Source organism: Acinonyx jubatus, chromosome A3, assembly GCF_027475565.1.
Source record: "Acinonyx jubatus isolate Ajub_Pintada_27869175 chromosome A3, VMU_Ajub_asm_v1.0, whole genome shotgun sequence".
Lineage (NCBI taxonomy): Eukaryota > Metazoa > Chordata > Mammalia > Carnivora > Felidae > Acinonyx > Acinonyx jubatus.
In genome coordinates this window covers 51,381,154-51,405,463 of record NC_069388.1, presented here as the reverse complement: position 1 = coordinate 51,405,463, position 24,310 = coordinate 51,381,154, and the positions used below count along the sequence as shown (strand labels likewise).

The window sequence follows — 24,310 nt, the reverse complement described above, 5'->3', positions numbered from 1 at the left end:
GATATACTCTCTTAGCAACTTTCAAATATGCAGTACAATATTATTAACTATAGTCACCATGCTGTGCATTATATTCTAGGACTTATTTATTTTATAACTCGAAGTTTGTACCTTTTGACCACTTTTACCTTCACCCATTTTGCCCACCCCAAGCTCCCCACCTCTGGCAACCACAAGTTTGTTCTCTGTATCTGTGAGTTCAGTTTGTTGGTTTTTGTTTTTTTAAGATCCCACATATAAGGGAGATACAGTGTTTGTATTTCTCCATTTTATTTCACTTAGCATAATAGCCTCAAGGTCCATCCATGTTGCCACAAATGACAGTATGTCCATTTTTATGGCTTAATAATATCCAGCATGTATGTATCACATTTTCTCTATTCATCCACCAATGGAGACTTAGGTTGTTTCCATAACTTGGCTATTTTAAATAATACTAAAATAAACCTGAAGGTGCACATATCTTTTTGAGTTAGTGTTTTGTTTCCTTTGGATAAATACCCAGAAGTAATATTGGTATATCATGTGGTAGTTTGAGTTCAAGAGAGTACTCTGTCCTCTCACTGTGGCCTGATTTTCATGGAAGGGTGCTCATTCCATCATTTCCTCCCATGGTTGTGAATGAATTTACCCTGTGTTACACTTTGAACAGAAACCCGACCCTGATTCTGTACCTAGGTGTGGTGAATGCTATCAAAAGTAAACTCTTTGGTCATGGCTCCAATACAGTGATAACAGAAAATGAATTCTTGGATAAGAAAGCTGTAGCAACGTACAGGCTACAGCATCACTAAGAATGTGACCACATGCCTCAGTGGTGGGACCAATGGTGATTGGACCTCCATGCTGCCAGTTTTCCCTGTGTCAAGGTGTTCAAACATCCTGAAGGTGAAGCCTGGTTAAAATCTCTCTAAGCAAAACCTAGATCTGGTCCCCAACTTCCTCGTCTGAAGATACATTGCTTGCCTTTAAACACAAACTGTAAGTAATAGTAGAAACAGAGGGAGGATATATTTGTAGCTCTTCCTTTAGTTACTCCTTTAAATGAAATGGATTAAAATATTGAAAATGAAATGTTATTAATTTTGAAAGGGGATAGGATTGTTAGCCTCTTAAAAGACAAAACTAAATTTCAGGTGAACTTGAAACTTGAAAATGGTTTATTTACTTCTTTATCATTTTATTTTTTTCCAGCTTTATTGACATATAATTGACATATTACATTGTATAAGCTTAAAATGTTCAGCGTGTTGATTTGATACACTTAAATATTTTGAAATGATTACCACCATAGCATTAGCTAACACCTCCATTATGTGACATAACTACCATTACTTCTTGGAGGAGAGAAAATGTAAGGTGTACTCTCTTAACTTTCAAGTTTATAACACATATTGTTAACTATAATCCCAATGCTTTACATTAGATCCCCAGAACTTATTCATCTTATAACTGGAAGTTTATTTACCCTTTCACCAACATTTTCTCTACCCTCTAGCCCCTGGTAACCACCATTCTACTATCTGTTTCTAGGAGTTCAGCTTCTTTTTAGTTTCCACATGTAAGTGAGATCATACAGTAATTTGTCTTTATCTAACTTATTTCACTTAGCATAATGCCCTCTAGGTCAATCTATGTTGTCACAAATGGCAGAATTTCCTTCTTTCTCATGACTGAATAATACTCGTGTGTGTGTGTGTGTGTGTGTGTGTGTGTGTGTGTGTATGCTTCATCTTCTTTATCCATTCATCTGTTGATGGATAAAGTCATTCCATGTCATGGCTATTGAGAATAATGCTCAAAAAAACATTGTAGATATATCTTCAATATCCTTTTTTTCCCCATTTTCTTTATATACCCAGAAACAGAATTGTTGCATCGTATGGTAGTTCTATCTTTAATGTTTTCAGGATCCTCCATACAGTTTTCCACAGTAGCTGCACCAATTTACATTTCCACTGACAGTGCAAAAGCGTTCCCTTTTCTTCACATCCCTGCCAACACTTTTTATTCCTTGTCTATTTGATAATAGCCATTCTAAGGTGTGAGGTGGTATCTCATTGTGGTTTTGATTTGTATTTCCCTGATGATGAGTGATCTTCAGCATCTTTTCATGTGTCTGTTGGCCATTTGCACATCTTATTTGGAAAAATCTCTCTTCAGTTCCTCTGGGAAAGAAATTTTTTTAAAAAGTTATATTTCTCCATATTCTGAACTGTCAAAGCACCCTTTATACTTAACATATAAGACCACAAAGATGAATAAACAATTACTTTGGAGGAGAAGGTGAATTATAAGTGATTTAGAGATGTGGCCCAGGGAACATATGGGGAAGGGAGTCAGAAGTAAGCTATGCTATGAGAAAGTATCTGAGGACTTTTGTGTCCAGAAATTGAGCCTGGAGCTCTGACCTCAAAAATATGACCCAATCTGCAATATTCCTCACTTTGTACTAGTGCTGCTACTCTACATTCACCAGGAAACAATGCTATAGAAGTAGATGGACTTAAACATGGTATAGTCTGTTTAAAAGCCTGTGTTAGGGATGTAGCTTCCTAGGGTTCAAATTGTGGCTCTGCTGCTGTGATCCAGAGTGAGGAATTTACCCAAGTGCTTCAGTGTCATTCTGCTATGACACAAAAGTAGCATCCACCCCACATTAATTTAGAGGTCTAAATTAAATACCAAAAACTGTGAAATTCTTGGAACAGTGCCAGTTATAGAGTAAGTCTTATTATATCATCCTTAATGTCATAAGAGAGATTTTAATTTAAAGAAAGGAAGCTGCTAAACAATGAACTAAGGTGGTGTATTCAAGTTTATTCACCAGAACACAAACACCCTGAAGAATTATGACTATAATGTCAAGAAATAAAATCCTACTCACATTGGCTGACATCCACATCATGGAGATGTACACAGAGATAAAATACCAGGCTAGGTAAGTCTGCTGTGTACTTGTACAGCCAACAACTGTAATGATTTCTGGAGAGAAGTGTAGCAGAGTAGGAAGTCCTGGAAGAACTGAGGCCAAAGAAAGAGCAACAGTGACCTGTCACTGACCCCATAAACTCTTAGACTCAGGGGGACAATCACCCACTACCATGAAAGTCATCCGTACTCTACTTGTTGAGAAGCATGAACCCAAAACATGTTCCTGAAGTTCTTCCTTCAAAATTCAAAAGTTCTTCCCCTTAGTTTACCCTCCCATGCACTCTGAGGAATCAGGGCAAACCCACCAGATTTATTTGGATAGATTCCTCCATTCTGCTGGTAACTTTGCTTTCAGATGCATAGCTGAGAAGGATTTAAAAAAATAAAATATGCTCTGGAGAAAAATATCATTATATTCTGATTACAAAAGAACACAAATTCAGTAGAAAATTTGGAAAATACAGAAAAACAGAAAGAAAATAAAAGAAAAGGCAAGTGGAATTGGATCCTAGTTACTCATCATCCCCCAAACTTGGGAAACCTGGTCTTCATCTTTACACATTCTGGTGGTTGGGTAGTTGCATTTGTGATGTAAGTTTTTATTTCATTAATTTTAATTTTAATTTATTAATTTATTGATTAAATCTATCTCTCTAGATATTATTGACGTTAGTACTTTTTCATGTATTTGTTGGCCATGTCATTATTTGTGAAGTACCCATTCGAGTCTTTTGCCCATTTTCCTATTGGGCTGTTAATCTTTTTCTCAAAGATCTGAAGGAGTTCTATATGTAATCTGGATATGAGTCTTTGAAAAATGCTTTCTCCTCCTGTGTAGATTGTTTTTTACTCTTTTAATGTGTTTTTGATGAACATAGTTCTTCACTTTAATTTAATCCAATTTTGTGATTGTTTTCTGTTATGGTGGATGTCTGTTTTAGCCCATCTAATAAAGCTTGGCTTTTCCAAAGGTCATAGAAATGTTCTCTCATGTTTCCTTCTAGGACCTTTATTGTTTTACCTTTCACATTTAGATCTACAATCCACCTAGACCTGGTTTTCATGTATGGCATACAATGAGGTGAAGATTCAGCTTCTTTCAGCTGGATATCCAATTTCCAGCACTATTTATTGGAAAGGTCACACTTTCCTCTCTCCATTGCAGTTCCATCTTCTTCTAGACTCGATAGCTGTCTCTGTGTGGTTCCATTTAAGGACTCTCCTTTCTGTCTCATCAGACTACTTGTCTGTCCTTACACAAATACCACACTTCCTTAATTAATGTGCTTTTATAACAAATCTTGATATCAGATACTTTAAGTTAAAAGAATTCAAGCTTTGGGCCATAAACAATCAGTGGATAACTTGATCTGGACTCATAAAACTTAATTTATATGCTAAGTGCACCAGAGATCAGAAGAGAAGAGGCCAGAGGTGAGCAGATATGCTAGAAAGTTCTGTGATGTTACACTTCATCTGCTGTGGATATGGAAGAAGCAGACATATACAGTAGTTTTAACTGCAAATTCTTTGAGGGCCATGGGTTTATTCACTGCTTACATTTGTGTTCAGTAACTATATGTTAATAACTGACATTGCTAAGTAGGGGGGCTTTCCCATCCTTAGGCCAAGGTGATGCTTCAGGTGTGGATAATAGTGCTACCTTGACAGCAGAGAATGTGGGGCAGGTGAAGTACACAATGCCAGGTGTCTCTGACATTGGAAGAACCTTCGTAGGTGGCTGGTAATGAGGGACTTCACAGAAAAAGATAGCAAGCTAGTGCTGGGAACTTACGAGTTATCCAAGGTTCCATGAGTTAACAGCACTGAAATCAGTGAGGTTGTCAAAGATAAGAGAGCAGAATGAAGAAAAATGGGTTGAGATTATAGAAAAAATCTTTGGAAAACAGGAGGCAGAGATGTCAGTGAAGAAGCATCCGAGGGTGCGGTCAAAGAATACAAGAAGACATTGTCAGAAATGGAGGCTAGGGTGCCTGGTTACACTTGAACTCAAGAAAGAAAAGCCCTGGGTCATAAACAAGGTTGGGAGTTGGCAAAAACTATAGCAGTAACAGAGATTATTTAACAAAAGAATGGATTAAATTTCCAGGTAGCCAAGGATACTAAGGAATATAATTTGCCTCCATAAAAGTACACCCTATGTAGGACAAGGCAAGGTATAAATAGATATACACCAAGCTCTAGACTGTGGTTCTGTCCTCTCTGCATTTAGGCTTGGATAAATACAGGTTGGGAAGAACCAGCATTTTAAGCACTTACTATGTACTAGGAAAGGTGTTTTCATTAATATTGCTGGTTTTAATCTTAAAACATCAGTTGGAGACAGGAACTGTCACTCACAGGGAGTCAGGCTAAGAAGTCAAACGAAAGAACACCAAAGGAGCAAGAGTCTACCTGGAGCTGGATGCATCTGCTCCTGAAGCCAACTTCCTGTTTTCCCACAGGCCCAGGTGTTTTAGATTCTCTGCCAGGCAGAGAAACTGCAGCAACTTGAAAGCTGGATTCTGCTGCCAAACTCAGCTATCCACCGAGCATGCACAGATACTGAGAAGCCAATTCAGAGGAAGGAACATCCACACAACCCTCAAGTTTGCATCAAGTCAAGGGAGCTGATATTTTTGCAGAGTGGTCAAAGCCACATTTGACCTTGTTTACATTTCTTCCACATCAGGCCAGGTCACAGGGCTAGTTCCTGTTCAGGACTAATTCTTCCAGGAATGTCTCCAACTTACCACATGGATGCCAAGAGCCCCCAAAGGGCCTTTACCTGCTGAAGGCCCCGTATGCCTCAGACACAGTGGTAATTTGAGCCTCTGCAATTGCCATACCCAGGGAATGCTACCCTGCTTCCTTGGAATGCATTTTGTGTGTCCACTGACCCTTGGTCAGGACTTTGGGCTGCCGATTTTCAGCTGGAACTTGAAGGTAAGAATATGGCTTAAAAGAAATCCTCAACTCACTGACTTATTTTTCAAATTTGTATGTAGGTGCTGCTATATTGATATAAATATAAGTGCTTAACTAAAGCCAGAGAATATTTTAAGGAACCTAAAAAATAAAAGTTATTTATAACCAACAAATACCAGCTTAACAATGTAAGTCTAGAAATTCAGGAAGCTGAGTCAAAAATCTCCAAAATCCCTGTCCCATAATATCATCTCTCCTTCCCACCTGGATCTCTCCCCTACATGCTGAGCCTACAAAGGGGACTAGACCAGGTAGGTCCCTGAGCTTCAGGATGGCTAGAAAAAGAAAGAAGTAATTGTAGGACAGTGGAGTAAGAGCTATAAAATCTACACACAAAATGCTACAAGATCCCATGAGAAGGGACAACTCTTTCTGTCCATGGAGTCAGAGACAGCTTCACAAAGGAGGCCCCTGACCTGAAGGGATGACAAAGTTTCCAGCTGGTTTCTCAAGTGGAAATTTTATGCTTTTATGCCTGTAAAGGAAGAACTCTTTCTGTGCCTCTCGTTTATGCTACTTAAGTAGCATACTTCATACATACTTTATACTTTCTGGGACCAGATATGGGGCAGGGTGGGGGCGGTTTACCAAGCAATCCTCAGATTTTCTGGATACTGGCAGTTTAGACACTCTTTACCTAGAGATAGCATCAGATCCCACAGGTTAAGGGCTTAGTCCCCACAAGACTGCTCCCCTCAACCCTGACTTCACATGCCAGTCACAAATTCATATTACAGCCTGTGTTTCTAACCAACCACTTTTTATTTTTTTTAATTTATTTTTGACATGGGGGAGTGTGCACACAATGGGGGGAGAGGCAGAGGAGGAGGGAGAAAGAGAATCTTAAAGAAGACTCACACTCAGCGCAGAGCTCCACATGGGGCTCGATCTCATGACCATGAGATCACAACCTGAGGTGAAATCAAGAGTGGGTCACTTAACCAGCTGAGCCACCAAGTCACCCCACTAACCAACTACCTTTAGGTTGAAGGTCCCTATGACCCCTTCCATGAATTTAATTCATTTGCTAGAATGGCTCATAGAACTTGGGAAAACACTTCACTTAATATATTACTGGATTACTAGAAAAGGATATAACTCAGGAACAGCCAGATGGGAAAGATGCATAGGGAAAGGTGTGTGGGAAGGGGCATGAGTTTCCATGCTTTCTCCAGGGGTACCATGCTTCCAGCACCTCCACGTGTTCATCAGCTGAGAAGCTCTCTGAATCCCATCTTTTTTGGAATATGTTTATATTGTAGATTATAATTGTGTGTGCCCCTCAATATAGACATATCAATATATATTTGAAAAAAACATAAAAACATAAAAATAATTTTTCTTCATACATTTGGGCTTATTCCAAATTTTCTGGTACATATATACACTCACAATAAAAAACAAGAGAGCTAATTTTTTTAAAGGAATCTGGAATTTGCAGACACACACTGGCTACAACCTTGGACAACTTATTGATCATGTGACTCCCAGCTTCCTCACATTTATGAATGTAAATTATAAAATTGTGATATGAATTAAAAGAGAAAAGAAAAGTCTATAAAAGATCTAACATAGAAGGCCTGTAAGAAATGTTAGCTCTTGGGATGCCTGGGTGGCTCAGTCAAACGTCCGACTTCAGCTCAGGTCATGATTTTCATGGTTGGTGAGTTAGAGCCCCTCATTGGACTCTGTGCTGACAGCTCAGAGCTTGGAACCTACTTCCAATTCTGTGTCTCCCTCTGTCTCTGTCCCTCCCCTACTCATGCTCTGTCTCTCACTGTCTCTCAAAAAATGAATAAACACTAAAATATTTTTTTAAAGAAATGTTAGTTCTCTTCCCACCTCCCTCTTAATGTTGATCACATGGTAATTTTGATATTATCCAAACTCTACCTTCTTTGACATATTGTCAAACCAGCTGTTTCTTACACTTCAATTTTTTTTTTGGAAATAGTTCATCTTTCATTTTCTTAAAACATAGTCTCCATTCTAAGAGATTTACCTCACTCTGAGAGTAGAACCTTGAAAACGAGCCTTACTATGGTAGCACAAACTCCCTCTCACCCACTGCCTGGAAAGGCTGGGCCAGATTCTCTTATTCAATTTCCAGTAAGTATGGAACATTTCCTGTAAGGATGCTTTCAACTCTAAAGTCCTGGCACTGAATTTATATACAATAGTTAAATTTATGTATACAAGGAACTCATCCCAGCACATGCAAATTGAAGTGTTCAATAAATGTTAGCTTTTAAGTAATATTTAATTACTAGCAGTATCAATAAATGTCTTCTGGGATCACAGTAGCCAATTATTCTGGAGTAATAGTGGCCCATTCTCCTGGCTTTCTCATTTTGTGCATTTCATATATTTCTTTCAATAGAACAAAACACACAAAAAACCTGATTCAAAAAATGGGCTAAACATTTAAATGGACATTTCTCCAAAAGAGATATATGAATGACAAATAGGCACATGAAAAGATGCTCAACATCACTAATCATTAAGGAAATGAAAATCAAAACTACATGAAATATCACCACATACCTATTAGAATGACTATTCTAGAAATTAAAAACATTTTAAACATACACTTAATAAATAAAATAAACAGAAAATAACAAATATTGTTGAAGATGTGAAGAAATTGGAACCCTTGTGCCTTTCTGGTGAGAATGTTAAATAGTGTACTGTGTACTGTGGAAAACAGCATGGCAATTTCTCAAACAATTAAACATAAAATTACCATATGATCTAACAATTCCATTTCTGGGTATATACCCCAAAGAATTGAAAGTAGGATCTTGAAGAAATATTTAAATACCCATGTTCATAACAGCATTATTCACAAAAGTCAAACATTAGAAGCAATCTAAATGTCCATACATGGATGAATGAAAAGCAAAATGTAGTTTTTGTCACACAGTGGGATGTTTTTCAGCCCTAAAAAGGAATGAAATTCTGACACATTGTACAACATGGATAAACTTTGGAGATATTATCCTAAGTAAAATAAGCCAGTCACAAAAGGACAAATATTGTATGATTCCATTCACATGAGGAACCTAGTGTAGACAAATTCATAGAAAAAGTAGAAGGGGATAGGGGAAAAGAACTATGGGGAGTTAGTGTTTAATGGTGTAGTTTCATTTTGGGAAGATTAAAAAGTTCTAGACATGGATGTTGGTGATGGCTGCACAACAATGAGAATGTACTTAATACCACTGAACTGGATACTTAAAAATGGTTAAAATGGTAAATTTTATGTTATGTGTATTTTACCGCAATTGTTTTAAAAGTCCTCTATCCTGTGCCCACAGGGACTCCCCCTCCCATTGCAAGACAGTATGGCCCTGACCACAGAGTTGAGGACACAGCTACAACTGAGAGAGGTGGCAGGGATCCCCCTGCAGGCTAGCACTGTGGACAACTGGAGCCAGATCCAGAACTTTGAGGCCAAGCCAGATGATCTCCTCATCTGTACCTACCCTAAATCAGGTGACTGTGGGGTTAGGGGACAACCAAACTTCAGCCTGTGGAGTAAGAAAGGGCTGCTCATGTCAGTTATAATCCCCCTTGATACAGTGCACTCACTCATTCAAGGAAAGCTGCTCTTTCTTGCTATTCCATGATGAGGCAATCTTGGGATGCCTAATGTCCCTGGGTTTATTAGGGTCAAGCATAATGGCTTTAGAGGACCCAGGTTGTTGTGCTCTATTATGGATTGCTCTTGGGTGACAACGTCATGCAGCTCCTTCTGTCCATAGAGACCTTGTGGGGTTTTCCCACATGGACGTTCAGGACAGGATCCTGACCTGAGGGGAGGTTGAACCAAACACCATCAGTCTCCACGTCCCCTTTTTCACCCAGGACACTTAAGACAGATTGTCTAACCAGTTTCTATATCTCGCCCTTTCCATTTGGGCCCCAGGGACCACGTGGATTCAGGAAATTGTGGACATGATTGAGCAGAATGGAGATGTGGAGAAATGTCAGAGAGCCGTAATTCAACACCGCCATCCATTCATCGAGTGGGCTCGGCCACCCCAGCCTTCTGGTGAGAGTTCCCCCATTATTGCTATGACTCCATTCTTTCTCTTCTTTTAAGATTTTTTTAGAGCAGTGTTAGATTTACAACAAAGTAGAGTCACAGAGATTTTCCGCACATGCATAGCCTCCTCCATTATCAATATCTACCCCCTCCCCCAGATGGTGCATTTGTTTCAATTGATGAACCTACACTGACACATCATAATCACCCAAAGCCCAGTGTTTGCTCTGGATGTTGTACATTCTATGAGTTTGGACCAATGTATAATGACCTGGATCCAGCACTGTAATACCACACAGAGTAGCTACACTGCCCTAAAAATTTTCTGCGCTCCACTCGTTCATCCCTCCCTCTCTCCCCAACCTCTGACAACCACTAATCTGTTTACTCTTTCCAGTTTTTCCTTTTCCAGAATATCATATAGTTGGAATCATACAGTATGTGGCCTTTTCAGACAGGCTTCTCTCACTCAGCAATGTGCATTTAAGTTTCCTCCATGTATTTTCATGGCATGATAGCTCATTTCTTTTCAGTGCTAATATTCCATTGCTTAGATGTACCACAATTTATCCATTCACCTACTCAAGGGCATTCCAGTGGCTCTCCTTATCCCATTCTCTTCCTCTCTCTTCCTCCTTTCTCCCTCTATCATTCTTTCTACATATTACCTAAAATTATTTGCCAAAAGTGAATCTAAGTAAAAAGGAGTTGCCTTATTTTCTTCTTAAATGCTCCCTCTGACCATCACACTATAGAACACACAGAGAAGGTAGAGAGCTATTTATGAAACAATTTGCACTCTCTCCTCTCCTTACTCCACCATACAAAATTCCAGAGCAGCCAAGAAAGTGACAGATAATCATCAAAAATAATGCGTTTGCAGCCAACTATTTCTGTTCTGTAGGGAGGCTTTTTTAGGGTAATACTCAACCTAGAATTGAGTATTCAAAACACACAAAAAAAAGACAAAAAGACAACCAGAACTTCTTGGAATTCAATACACTTCTTGAAATTAAAAAAAAAAAAAAAAAAAAAAAAAGGCAACCAGAAGGCAAAAGAAGCCATTCCAGGTAACTGGCAGCTGCTGGAAGCATGTTACAGAACAAGGATAAGAGGAACACCTACTTTGCTATTTCAGTATTGCATAGGACAGCACAATGAAAAACTGGAAACACAACTAGCTAGAGCTGCAATATTATAGGCAGCACAACTCTAGTGTTGAACCAATTGTGGACGGAGCTACCAATGCCTTGTGATAGAGAAGTTCCTTATCTGATGCCCATCAAACCTTAAACTTGTGTCCAAGTTAGAATAGCCTTAGGTACTTTCTTGTCCTTCTGGTTCTACTTGCCTAGTCACTCAGACTCCTTTGACCCTCAATTCCTGTCTGTCTGGTTATTCACTAGTTTAGCAATCCAGTGCCTGGTCTGATCGCTGCTCTGAACTACCTGTGAGTCTCTGACACTGCACGCAGAGTACTCTCTGCCTGCTTAACTGTGACCCCACTCTGTGTGTAGCCAGGGCCTTCCATTTTTGTTGGTGTCTGGTCCTTTGATCCCTTGAGCAGCAGGATGGTATAATGAATAAAGACAACAAGGGTTTAAATCCTGATGCCATCACTCACTCAGCTCAGTGACCTTTAGCAAGTTACCTTCTCTGTGATACAATTGCCTCAGCTGCAAAATGTCAATAGAATTGGTGCCTACTTTAAAAAGTCATTGTAGGGATTAAATGAGTTAATATGTGTCAAAAGCTTAAAACAACACCTGGCACAGAGTAGATACCATTTAAGTGTTAGGTATTCCCGATCACCTCTTAGGCTAAATCCCTTGCCCCACAAGGGCATGTGTTCCTTGGTCATCCAAGCCCAGTTTTTTATCTTATTTCTACATTCAACCCCAGCCACCATCATCTTACCTCTGACAATCTGGGAGATTAAAGAGAGGGAAAAAATCCTAAACATGATTTCTAGTGAGGCATTCTTGGCAGTGGGGAGCAGAGTATCCAGCATAAGCATATGCTATTGTTAAGTCAGCATAAAAAGCAGGATAAAGCTTCTCTCAAGGCAATGCCAGTAGCTACAGAATTCAAGAAAGGATAATAACCAATAGCCCAGCATGGCACATCATACAGAAATCAAGATGGATCTTTACAAAACAAGGTGCCCTTGGCGTGCCTGGGTGGCTCAGTCAGTTAAACGTCTGACTTTGACTCAAGTTCTTGAGTTTGAACGCCACATCAGGCTCTGTGCTGACAGCTCAGACCCTGGAGCCTGCTTCGGATTCTGTGTTTCCCTCTCTCTCTCTGCCCCTCCCCTGTTCTCTCTCTCTCTCTCTCTGTCTTTCTCAACAATAAATAAACAATTAAAAAAAAACAAGGTGCCCCATGTCCAAAGATGTGATAAACACTGAAAAGGGTTATGGTCTTTCCAGCTATAAACAGACAGAGGCTGGGTAAAGACTCGGCTAGGCAGTAGTTTTATTTAAGAGCAGATGGTCCCTGCCACCTGAGGTGAGGGCTACCATTAGGAGGGTAATATGGTTGCTGAAATAGACTGATGGGTGTTGGTCAAGTATACCGACCACCCTCAGAGGGTTCAAGAGTGAGTGGACACTCCTGGATGTAATGGAAGTTTGTGTCCCGCGTGGTCAGTCTCTCTCCCAGGAGCCCTCCTACCCTCCCACCAACTCCTAGCAACAGAGCTGTTTGACATCTAAAGCATTGCATATATGACCTAATAAAAGCAAGGCCGGGAATAATTTGAAAAGGTGCATGTGTGTGTGTGTGTGTGTGTGTGTGTGAGAGAGAGAGAGAGAGAGAACTGTATATAGGTGAGATCTAGAAATAACTCCTACAGCTCAACAAGAACTTATACTACAGGCCCTGGGCTGCATATACAACTCCATACCTCCACTTGCCTTCAATAGTTCATGGTCCAATGGAGGAGGCAAAGGCAGACCATATGATGACAAGGAATGGGTATGTTGGGTAGAGGTTAGCATAGGACACCATCAGCAGAGTGAAGAACGTGCCTGAAAACCAATGCCTGGAGAAGCTGACACCTGCAATGACAAGCTGCTACTGCTGCTGTTGCTGTGTTTTTCCTGCCAGACTGCAAGCTTCTCATGCAGATGATTAGGGCCAAAAATTACTCCATTGGCCTCTTCTTCCACGGGGCAGGCTCGGGAATGACTTTATGACCTGAGGTGTGTTCATGGACACTCTCCCCTGCCCTTCTCACCCCCTGAGGCTGAGCACTCATGGCAGAGTGCCCAGGAAATGAGACCACCCCAACCAGCTCTCCTGAAGCACTGATAAGAGACAGAGAGAGAGAGAAGGAGAAAACATATAATTTACTTGAATCTGTGAAATAAAACATGGGTGGAATGCTCCATGTAAAGCCCTAAACCGGCAGAATCTCTGTCTATTGTAGGGGTTCTTTGGGAGCAAAGTTTGAAGCTGGAGCTGGGTCAAGCCTGCTGGGAGGGTTGCGTGTAAGAGGATGAAAACCCAAGACTACCAGCCCCCTTCCCACACAGGGGTCATTGAGCCCAGGATCTGAGGGGCAAACATGCTCAGGTCATCACAACCTTATCTTCTTCTTCCTTCTCACCTCCCTGTCTTGCAAGTCCCTCTGCACTTGGGCCCCTGGGGAGCCTTCTTAGTTTTCTTGCGAGATTGGTTATGCATTTAAAGGATGTTTGTGGTGTTTTAATCAGATTTTACAGGTGCTTTACAACAGAAGAGGTCTTCATAGTGTCTGGAACACTATATTGCTAGCAGTGGAAGTGTCTGGAGAGACTCTAAAAAGTGACTGGGACGAACCAGGTGCCCAGAGATATAGGCAAGGAAGACAAGAGACCTGGAGAAGCAGAACAGGTGTAAATAGCTCTGAAGGGTAACATGTGAGCAGGAGACACGATGGAAGCTGAGGAAAGGAGCTAGACGCAGGACAATTTCACAGTCTTGCTAAGGAATATGGGCTTTAATTATAGACCAGTAGCTTTCTAATTTTTCTTTTCAGTACCAGAATTTTTTTTAATTATTGGGACCATATGAATCAATAATTCCACCTCTGCGTATATGCCCTAAAGAATTAAAGACAGAGACTAGAGAAGCATCATTCATAGAAGCATCATTCACAATAGCCGAGGATGGAAGAAACCCAAGTGTCCAGGACAGATGAATGGATGAGTAAAATGTGATACATACATGCAATGAAAGATTATTCAGTCTTAAAAAGGAAGGAAATTCTGATACCTGCTACAACAAGGATGAACCTTAAGGACATTATGCTAAGTGGAATAAGCCAGTCACCAAAAAAAGACAAACACTGTATGATTCCACTTATATTAGGTATCCACAGGAGTCAAATTCATAGAATCAGAAAGAATAGTGGCTGCCAGTGGCTGGGGAAGGGTGGAATGGGGAGTTAGTGTTTAACAGGTACAGTGTTTAAGCAGATTGGTTGCACAACAACATGAATGCAATTAGCACTACTGAACTGTACTCTTTAAAAGAGTTAAGATGGAAAATTTACTTTATGTGTATCTTACCACAAGTTTTAAAAAAATTATTAGGGGTTCCAAACATATAAAATAAGCAAAATCAAAGATGACCAGAATGAAACACATCCTTTCAACTCCACCTTGAATCCCCTACCTCAAACACATAGCTTGGGGAGCAAGTGTGAAAAACCACCTTGAGTGTAGAAGGTTTCCAAACAGAAGAGGCACATGGTCTGAGCTGCTCAAAAGGAGCAGCACTCTCCCCAGTCTCCATGTGTTCACCAACCCAGAAGCTCTCCAAACCCCAGACTTTAGGGACTTAATGGAGGCTTCATCGTGCAGGTATGATCTATCATTTACTCCATTTTCAGCCCTTCCTCCCTCTCTGAAGAATGGGGGATAGGGCTGAAAATTCCAAGCTTCTAATCATGGCTGGTCTTGCTGGTGAGCAGCCTCCATCTAGGAGCCCACCTAGAGTCAACTCATTAGAACAGGACACCCTGAGGTGCCTGGGTGGTTCCGTTGGTTAAGCATCCAACTTCAGTTCAGGTCATGATCTGACACCTCATGAGTTCAAGCCCTGCATTGGGCTCTGTGCTGACAGCTCAGAGCCTGGGGCCTGCTTCCAATTCTGTGTCTTCATCTCTCTCTCTGCCCCTTATTTGCTCATGCACTTCCTCTCTCTCTCTCTCTCTCTCTCTCTCTCTCTCTGTGTCTCTCAAAAATAAATAATCATTAAAAAAACTTTTTTCAAAAAGCAGGGCACCCTTATCACCCAGGAAATTATAGAGGTTTCAGGAATTCTGTGCCGAGAAGCAGAAGCAGAGACAAATATAAATTTTCTATTATCTCACATCCCCTCCCTCAGTCTAACACAATGATTGCACAGAGCAAGTGTCTAGTCAGTGTTTCAGAGGACAGAGTGGAAATCACAACTCATGTGACATCAAGTACATATGTTTTTAGAGATGAAACAAGTGACTAGCACATGGGCCAAGTACATGGGCAGCCTGTTGCAGACACGCAGGGGTGGGCACTGGCTGGGAGGCAAGAGAGGCCTGCACTCTGGTTCCCCCTGGCTCTGCTACAATAAGAACTCACTTGTCCCTTCTCAGCTTCTGTCTCCACATCCTGGAAGTGACAGAGTAAATTAATCTAAGCTCCCTTCCAACTCTCAAGCTGTTTGAGTCTACAGAAGTGATGGTAAAATAAACGATCTTATTATGAAATCCCAAAGGAAGTCAAGAGATAAGCAGAAAGATGGGGGTGGAGGGTGATGGGACATTCTGGACAGAGCCCAGAATATAAGTTCCCCCATGCAGTACTTGTATTACACAGATGTTTCCTCTTGATTTACTTCAAAGGGGTGGAAAAAGCCAAAGCAATGCCCTCTCCACGGATACTAAGGACTCACCTTCCAATTCAGCTCTTGCTTCCATCTTTCTGGGAAAATAACTGCAAGGTAAGACAGCAATAGCTTCCCTGGGGACAGGCGGGGAAACTAACCCTCCTGAGAGCAAATCCGCCAGACCCTAACTCACAACACTGACATCATGTTTACTTCTCCACTATCTCTGCAGTATTGCTGTTGATCAGCAATAAGAGAAAATGTAAACTTCTATACTCAGCAGGATATTCACCTGAATGTTTTCAAATAAGATGTGGACTGTTTGAAGGTACAGACGAATTTTTGGAGATAACAAGAGATAGTGAGTGTCCACAGTTGATCCAAGGGTGTGGGCAATGGAATTCTCATAATAGAGGACAGAAGAAAAAGTGAGGAGAAAAAAAACCCTGATGATTGTTTAAAAGGGTAAATAGATGGAGCAGTGTTTCTTGAGGGGAGCAGTTGGCCTTAACCTCTAGTAAACTCTGGGCTCTTAGCTTTACTGCTTCTGGGACTTTATTCTGTATTCAGCGTCTAATCAGTTCCTGGCACATAGAGGACATTCAAAATGTGTTTGCTGAATGAAAAACAAATGAATTAGGTCAAGGAAAGAAACTGAGGTGTCAGCCAGCGATGTTAAGGAAGTTTTCTCAAAGGTGGGAATGAAGGGAACAAAGGGCTAGGAAGGGTGTATTTCTAGGGAACAATAGCGATTATGTGGGTCCTTTCAGTAAAGTTATATAAGGGAACAAGAACCTCCATTTCTGGGATTATGTTAAGACTAAACACCCTGAAACCTCTTGTATAAAACACTTAGCAATTACACATAACAAATGACAAGTTTCCTTGTAAATGTGTAACTGAGATCCAGATACAGTTGAGGAAATCCCTCAGTCCCACAATGAAGAGGGCACTGGAACTCAGAGAGGTCAATGACACTGTAGCTGTCCTGTGGGTATTTGATGACCTGGAGAATGCAGCAGCATGAGTTTCAATGGCTGCACAGGGGCAAATCCCAGAGCAGAAGGAACCAGAAAAGTAAGGAGCCCAAGCTGGGACAGCTGAAGGGCTTCACTGTCAATGGACGGAAGTCTCTCTGTGTTGACCTGGGCTCTCAGCTTCCCTGAAAATGTGTGGCCACATTTTGAAGGTCTCCTCTTCAAAGGAGGAAATTCAAGCTGCACTTCTTGCATTGTCCAAGAAGTCCCATGCTGAGAAACTGTATAAGGTGGTTCCATTGGTGGCATCCCCAGGATGACCAGCAAACACAAACATGGGATGGTCGGGGGGAGGGGGGCATACCTTCTGCTTGCAGTGCTCCCTCTTGAGTCGACCATCTCACATTACAAAATATACAAAGGAACAAGCTAAAAATATATTAAAAACCAACCAAACAAATAAACTGAACAACAACAACAACAACAAAAGGAACGAGCCAGCAAGAGAAAGAGTCTTCAGAAAGAACAAACAGCAGGGTTGGACCTCAAGGACTTCAGATATCAAAATGACCAGATATAGAAATATAAGTTGTGTAAGAAAATTGAAAGATTGAATCAAAAATCAAAGAAGGGAATAAGATGCTATTTTTAAAGCATAATTTTTATTAAGTTAAACAAATAATCAGGATTTCTGTGACTGAAATAATATATAAGCATCTGCTATAAAAATCCAACCAAAGCTCTCTGATTTGCCAACACCTGCGGTGGCTCTCTCACATGGACCTGGGAGGACACAGCACGTGCTGCCTCCGAGGGGCCGCCGAGGCCCCGGAAGGGCCAGGGTGCCTGGGCTGGCTGCAGCAGGGTGGCCACGGGGACAAAGAGACCGCCGTGGGTGAGAGAGGAGGCGCCCCGTCCCACTTCATCTCCCCACTTGCTTCTGGGTCCTCTGCCCGCGGGAGGGTATCCGCTCCTGCTGTGCACTAGGACCCTATCGCGAATCTGCGCCTGCAGGACTGACCCTCACAAGCCAAGCCTTCTTCTCTCCCTCTCGCTGTCTCCGGGTTTGTGGCCTTAAGCTCCATCACCATGGTCTGTGCTTTCGGATAAAAAGCACCAGCGTTAGAAAGATGGTGTTCCTCAGACCTGAACCACGACCGCAAAACTGGAAGTAGAACCCAAGCCCTGACAATCAAATTTCTTGTCAGGGTTTGTGGGATGTGAGATTGCCACAGAAATAGCTTTTGTCGCCACTTATTGTCATGCACCTTCCAAAAAAATGTGTTATTAATTACCTGTGGCTATTTCACACTGTTACTTAGTCCCTTTCTTTCTAGCCCTTTCAATTTCTGAACTAAAAAAAGCTAATAATACACTCACACACACAAATTCAACAACAGGTGAAGTGCAGAACAGACACCACAAAAGAGAGAATAAATGAACTTGGTGGGGGAAATAGGATGAAGTTTTGAGGAGAGAAGGGAGAGCCTTGTGGCTGGAAGTGAGAAATAAGATAGGAAGATTAATTAAATGATTAGCCAACCAGAAATTAAAAAGCCTAAGAATTCAGGTGGATTTTTTTTAAACTTCTCACGCCTAGGAAGCACCAGGGTCAGTCAGGAGGCAGAGGGAGCAAGGGTAACATGTGGTCAAGAGCCTTTATTCTGGTTTCCGAAGGAAGGAATGGGTGAGGCAGGTAAGTAGGTTTAAGATTGGGTAGTTTGGATGATTTCTGCAGTCTCTGGGGCAGAAGGGATGGTGCTCCTGCTTTTGTGGTCCTGGCCCTGGGGTGATTAGAGCAGATGGATAGTGGCACAGAGTGTGAGAACCTAATAAGGGAGGTGTTTGAGACGCAGGCTCCAGACTGGTGGAGTGATAAGTGAGCGTGATTGTGAGTTGTTACTATCTCTAGTAACCTGCTAAACCTGGCAGGGGCAGTCCATCCAGGGTTAGCAAAGCCCCAGGATGTCAAAGCATCAGAATATAGGAAGTAGCACTACTGACGTTTTGGGCCAGATAATTCTTTTGGGTGGAGAGGCAGGGGGCTGCCCTGTACACTGTAAAATGTTGAGCAACATCCCTAGCCTCTACTCATTAGATGCCAGTAGCACTGCCACCCCCTGTTGTGACAACAAAAAATACCTCCAGACATTGCCAAATGTCCCCCAGTGGGCAAAATCATTCCTAGTTGAGAACTGTTTTAGGGTAAAAACAAACAAACAAACAAACAAACAACATTGAAATGACTAGTTATGGATCTAAGGTGACCAGTCAATGAGACCAGCTCAGGATTGATGCTGTCAGAATGTGAGTTGAGTACTTAGCAATCATTAAGGGTCATATTTGGTTAAAGTGAAAGGCTGAGAGGGTAGGAGACAAGGTTGTGGTCAAAATGAAACCTAAACAGGATGCTTTGTAGGGCAAGACCTGAAGTGATTCAAGATGATAATAATAGAGTTGATGAGAACAGGAAAGAAATAAGACCGAGACGTCATCCTGCTTCTCCAGGAAACTGAGATGAGATGTTGGGAGGATCATCAGCACATGCATGTGGTAGTTTCTGTGTGACGGGAGGTCATAGTTGCTAGAGAACAATTGGACTCTGACACTAAAGGGGCAAGCAAGAATCAGGCTACTTAATAGGACTGAGTTTGGATAAAGAGGACAATCAGCAGAGAAGCAGGGGACAGCCAGAGGAGGAGGAGGTCATGGCCAAGTCGAACTGTCAGACAGGAGAGCTGAGGCAGGTGTGTGTGGCCACCCTTGGCATGGCTCAAACTGAGTGAATTCTGTGAGAATTCACTTTTCACACCATCTTTTACCCTCCTCTCTTGTCACCCCAAAGTTCCTTTATGTGGCTCGAAATGCCAAAGACTGCATGGTTTCCTACTACCATTTCCAAAGGATGAATCAAATGCTTCCTGACCCTGGCACCTGGGAAGAGTATTTTGAAACCTTCATCAATGGGAAAGGTAAAGGATAATCCTTCACATCTTTGGATTCCCAATCCAGGTATCTAGGAATCATTTGATTCCTTAGAAGGTTGTGTTCCTCCTTATATGTGTCCTACCTCAGACTGGGACTGAGAAGGGCAGGCTGGCTGAGCTCAGAGTGAATACCCATAGTCCCAGCAAATATCTCTCACCCAATTTGAAAGCCTTTATCCCAGGTTACCTGACCCATAGAGTCACCCCCATTCCAAAGAGAATCCTTGTTCCAATATCAGGGCATATGTGATTATACACAATAAATATGAATCCATTTTAGGTAACATGTTGGGATAAATTACCCCAAGGCTATACCATACAATATCACCCTCTAAGTCAAACAGATCAGGACTCAGGATATATCTGGGACTTCGGGTGATCCCTATGTAGAGTGTTATGTTTCTTGTGTCTGTTACAGTGGGCTGGGGTTCCTGGTATGACCATGTAAAGGGATGGTGGGAGATGAAAGACAGATACCAGATTCTCTTCCTCTTCTTTGAGGACATAAAACGGGTGAGTAATGGCCCTTCAGAAAAATCACTCTAGGCTCTTTCAGGGCTGCACCTCTGGGAGGGACACCCTGAAGAATTTATGTGTGTCCTGATACCATCTTCCATTCCAATGTAATGTTACCCTCACCACAGGACCCAAAGCAAGAAATTCAGAAAGTGATGCAGTTCATGGGAAAGAGCTTGCATGAAACAGTGCTAGATAAAATTGTCCAAGAGACGTCATTTGAGAAAATGAAAGAAAATCCCATGACAAATCGATCTACAGTTCCCAAATCCATCCTGGACCCGTCCATTTCCCCCTTCATGAGAAAAGGTGTGTGTGGCCTCAAATACTATATAAATATAAGTATAAACCAAACACTCAGTTTGTCTAGTAATATCTGTCTGCCTTTTAGCAAGAAGATGTTAGGGGTTTTTTTTATTTTTTTCTTTAAAATTTATTTATTATTGAGAGACAGACACAGAGTGTGAGTGGTGGGGGGGTGGGTAGAGAGAGGGGGAGACACACAATGTGAAGCAGGCTCCAGGCTCTGAGCTGTCAGCACAGAGCCCGATGTGGAGTTCGAACTCACAAACTGCGAGATCATGACCTGAGCCAAAGTCATTGGCTCAACCAAGCCACCGAAGTGCCCCAAGAAGATGTTAGGTTTTATTAATTTCAAGACAATACACTTAGCCTATTAAAAATAATATGCCACTAATAAGGTGGGGATTTAATCTTGTTACAGAAGAGAGCTCTCTGGGGTATTTGGTTGTAAGAAACAAGGGTTTGTTAGGAGAAGTCAGGCAGAGGTATAAGAGAAATGCAGTCTTACAGGTAGTTAAGAGCAGGAGCCACCATTGATCTAGACCTTGTGGGGATCCCTGGATCTCAGAGTAAGAGCCTCGGCAGCAGGAGGGTACAGCTTTTTGCTAGAAGGCTTCATCCCTTACAGGACTCAGCTGCCCTTCACATATCTGCTAGGAGTGCTTTCCTCCACTGACCAGCTTCCTGTCACTCTGCCCATTACACTTCTACTTTATAGCTTCTGCTGACTCGGCTTCTTCTCATAGGTTGGTCGTTATTTATTATTAAATTATTTTTTTATGTTTATTTACTTTTGAGAGTAAGAGAGACAGAGGGAGAGTGGCGGAGGGGCAGAGAGAGAGGGAGACACAGAATCTGAAGCAGACTTCAGACTCTGAGCTATCAGCAGAGCCCGACACAAGGCTTGAACTCACAGACTCTAAGATTGTGACCTGAGCCAGAGTCAGACACTTAACCAACTGAGCCACCCAGGCACCCCTGCTCATAGCTTGGTCTTGATGATGGCCCACACATGGGCCATCATACTTCCAACTATCACTGCTACTGAGCATTGCTTCATTGTCTTCATTTTTTAGTTCTACTTCCCAAAACAGGAATTCTAATTGGCCCCAGCTAATATTTTTTGAGGAAAAAAAGCCTTATCATTTTTTTATTTAAAAAGTAATATATATCATTGTAAAAAAAATTAGATCAATATGGAATTGCATTTTCAATGAAAAAAAATTTTTTTTCTTCACCAAAACCCTGCCCCCCAGAAGTAGCCACCAATAGTATGGCTCCCTTTCTATTTAAGAAGACAGAATTCTTTTGCACAACAGAGGAACCATGGTATACTACTGCTTTGCAACTTTTCTTCTTTTTTTAATTTATTACTTTATTTTGTTGCATTTTTGAATTTACAGCATCATCCCATGCTAGTGCAGCAAACCAAAAAATGCCATTCCTTTTCTCTTCAGATAATCAATGGTGATGATTTGGCAAGTAGCCCTTCTTCAGATCCAGACAAACTTATCTTTCTATACACCCTCCTTCCCTCAGGCTCATACATATGCAAACAAAAATATAGAACATGGTGAAGGCTAAAACCCAAATGTGGTCATACTTCACACCTTCATTTGCCAGAATATCAGACATCCCTCCAGAGCAAGGCATGTAGGTCCATATAGCTCACTGTTTTTAGTGGTCTCATGTTATGCCGAAGCACAGATGCATCATAACTCATTCAACTATTCCCCTAGTGAAAGATACCACAGTTTATTTTGTTTTTAATATTTTATCTTTATGAATAATGTTATAGCAAACATCTTTGTATGCACGTTATGTCCTGATGCTTTTATTTCTGTTGCACAAATTTTCAGAAGATGCACTGTGGACATATAGAGTATTTCCCCTTTTTAACATTATTTTAGTAGTTACTAGTTGGTGAAAAAGCTCATACATATCCAGTGTCTCAATGACATTTTTCCCAAAAGTTATTTTTTTAATTGAAAAGTAACTTACCAAAAAATGCAAACTCTGAAATATGCAGTTCAATATATTGAAAAATGTATACACCCATATAACCAGCACCCCAGTTAATCTCTACCCTCAGATACAACCACCATTCTAATTTCTATCACTACAGATTGATTTTGCCTGTTCTTAGACTTCATATAAAAGAAATCATACAGTATGTACCTTCTTGTGTGTTGTGTCTATCACTCAGTGTAACATCTGAGATTCCTCCATTGGCCTGTGTCATTTCTGTGCAGTGGTCCATTATGTGAATATATCACAAGTGAGGCCAAGCACCAGCACCTTTGAGGCAATTGTCCACTCTAGCTAAGAGTCCACCCCCTGTGCAGAGCATGCTAGGGTCCTTCTTAGATCAGAGGGCTGCAAGTGGAAGGGTAGGCATCGAGGGGGAGGTGGAGAAAGGCAAACGTGTTGTCAACCTTGGTTTTCCTCTTCTAGGAACTGTGGGGGATTGGAAAAACCACTTCACTGTGGTTCAGAGTGAAAGATTTGATGAAATCTACAGACAAAAGATGGAAGGAACTCAATAAATTTCTGCATGGAACTCTGAACAAGATGTACATAGAAAGGTAGATGACAAGAATGGGGAAGCTATCTTCAATCCTTCAGTGAAGCCCAAAGAATCTCTGAAAGCATATTGTAAAAATATACAATTGTGGTACCACTGTCTCTGTGATTATTACCAACCTCATTTTTCAAAAGGATCATGTCTAATGCTTATTTTCTCAACCATCCTTTCCAAAGTAAGAAATAAAATGGCTTAATAAATAAAATAAAATAAAATAAAATAAAATAAAATAAAATAAATAAAATTAAATAAAATAAAGTAAAACAAAACAAAACAAAATAAGATAAAATAAAATAAAGTAAAATAAAATAAAATATAAAATAAAGACTTGAATACTGCAAAGATTTTTTTTTTTTAGGTCTCCATTATTCTGGAAAGTGCTTCCTAGTTTTCTAGTGTGTAATATAAAATACCTTGGGTGTAAATATGCAAATACTAGGTTATATCTATGTTGAAAATATGAAATCACTGATATCTGTCCCAGTCATTCAAGAAACTCCAGCTGTGCTAGGTTCTGGGGTTCCACCTGATTAGCATGGAAGGGACACTTTGAGGGTAGTCTTGATGCAGCCAGCCCTGGGAAAACGTGTCCAGAGTGCCAGTTAATCTCTCTACCCTTGGATAAAACCACTATTCTAATTTCTGTCAGCACAGATTGACTTTGCCTATTCTTGAACTTCATATAAATGAAATCGTACAGTATGTACCTGCTTGTGTCTGCTGTCTATCACTCAATGTAACATTTGAGATTCCTCCATTGGCTTGCATCAGTAGTTCACTGCTTTTCACTTCTGTGCAGTAGTCCATAATGCGAATATATATGGTGAGGAAGAAAAGGGAAGGGCATGGAGGGGGATGTCAGATGACCAAAACCTAATTAGGAGTCATAGTGTGCTTAATTACAGAAACAGGAAGTTTAAGGGTGTCCACTTGGGAGCCTGAGTCATATCCTGCTAAAAGCAGAAAATGGGAGATAGCATCAGCAAAGTCAGCCCAGGCATGGTTGTCAGATTTAAAGATAGTCTCAACTGCAATGCTGTGTCCACTGAGGGCTTGCATAACCAAGATGCAAGACCTTTTCACTGGTTTCCCATATTTTACCCCAGCTGTAGCCCTC

The 24,310-nt window shown here is 41.1% G+C and overlaps 1 protein-coding gene across 1 annotated transcript; it reads left to right on the top strand.

Annotated features, from left to right (window-relative positions):
* The first annotated feature begins 8,800 nt into the window (after nt 1–8,800).
* LOC106977290 (sulfotransferase 1C2) lies at nt 8,801–23,428 on the top strand. The gene is given in 8 exon segments (XM_027069399.2): nt 8,801–9,417; nt 9,851–9,976; nt 15,843–15,940; nt 19,649–19,775; nt 20,209–20,303; nt 20,435–20,615; nt 23,064–23,144; nt 23,147–23,428. Coding segments are annotated over 8 exon segments (888 nt in total). The 5' UTR covers nt 8,801–9,266; the 3' UTR covers nt 23,176–23,428.
* Nucleotides 23,429–24,310: the final 882 nt, after the last annotated feature.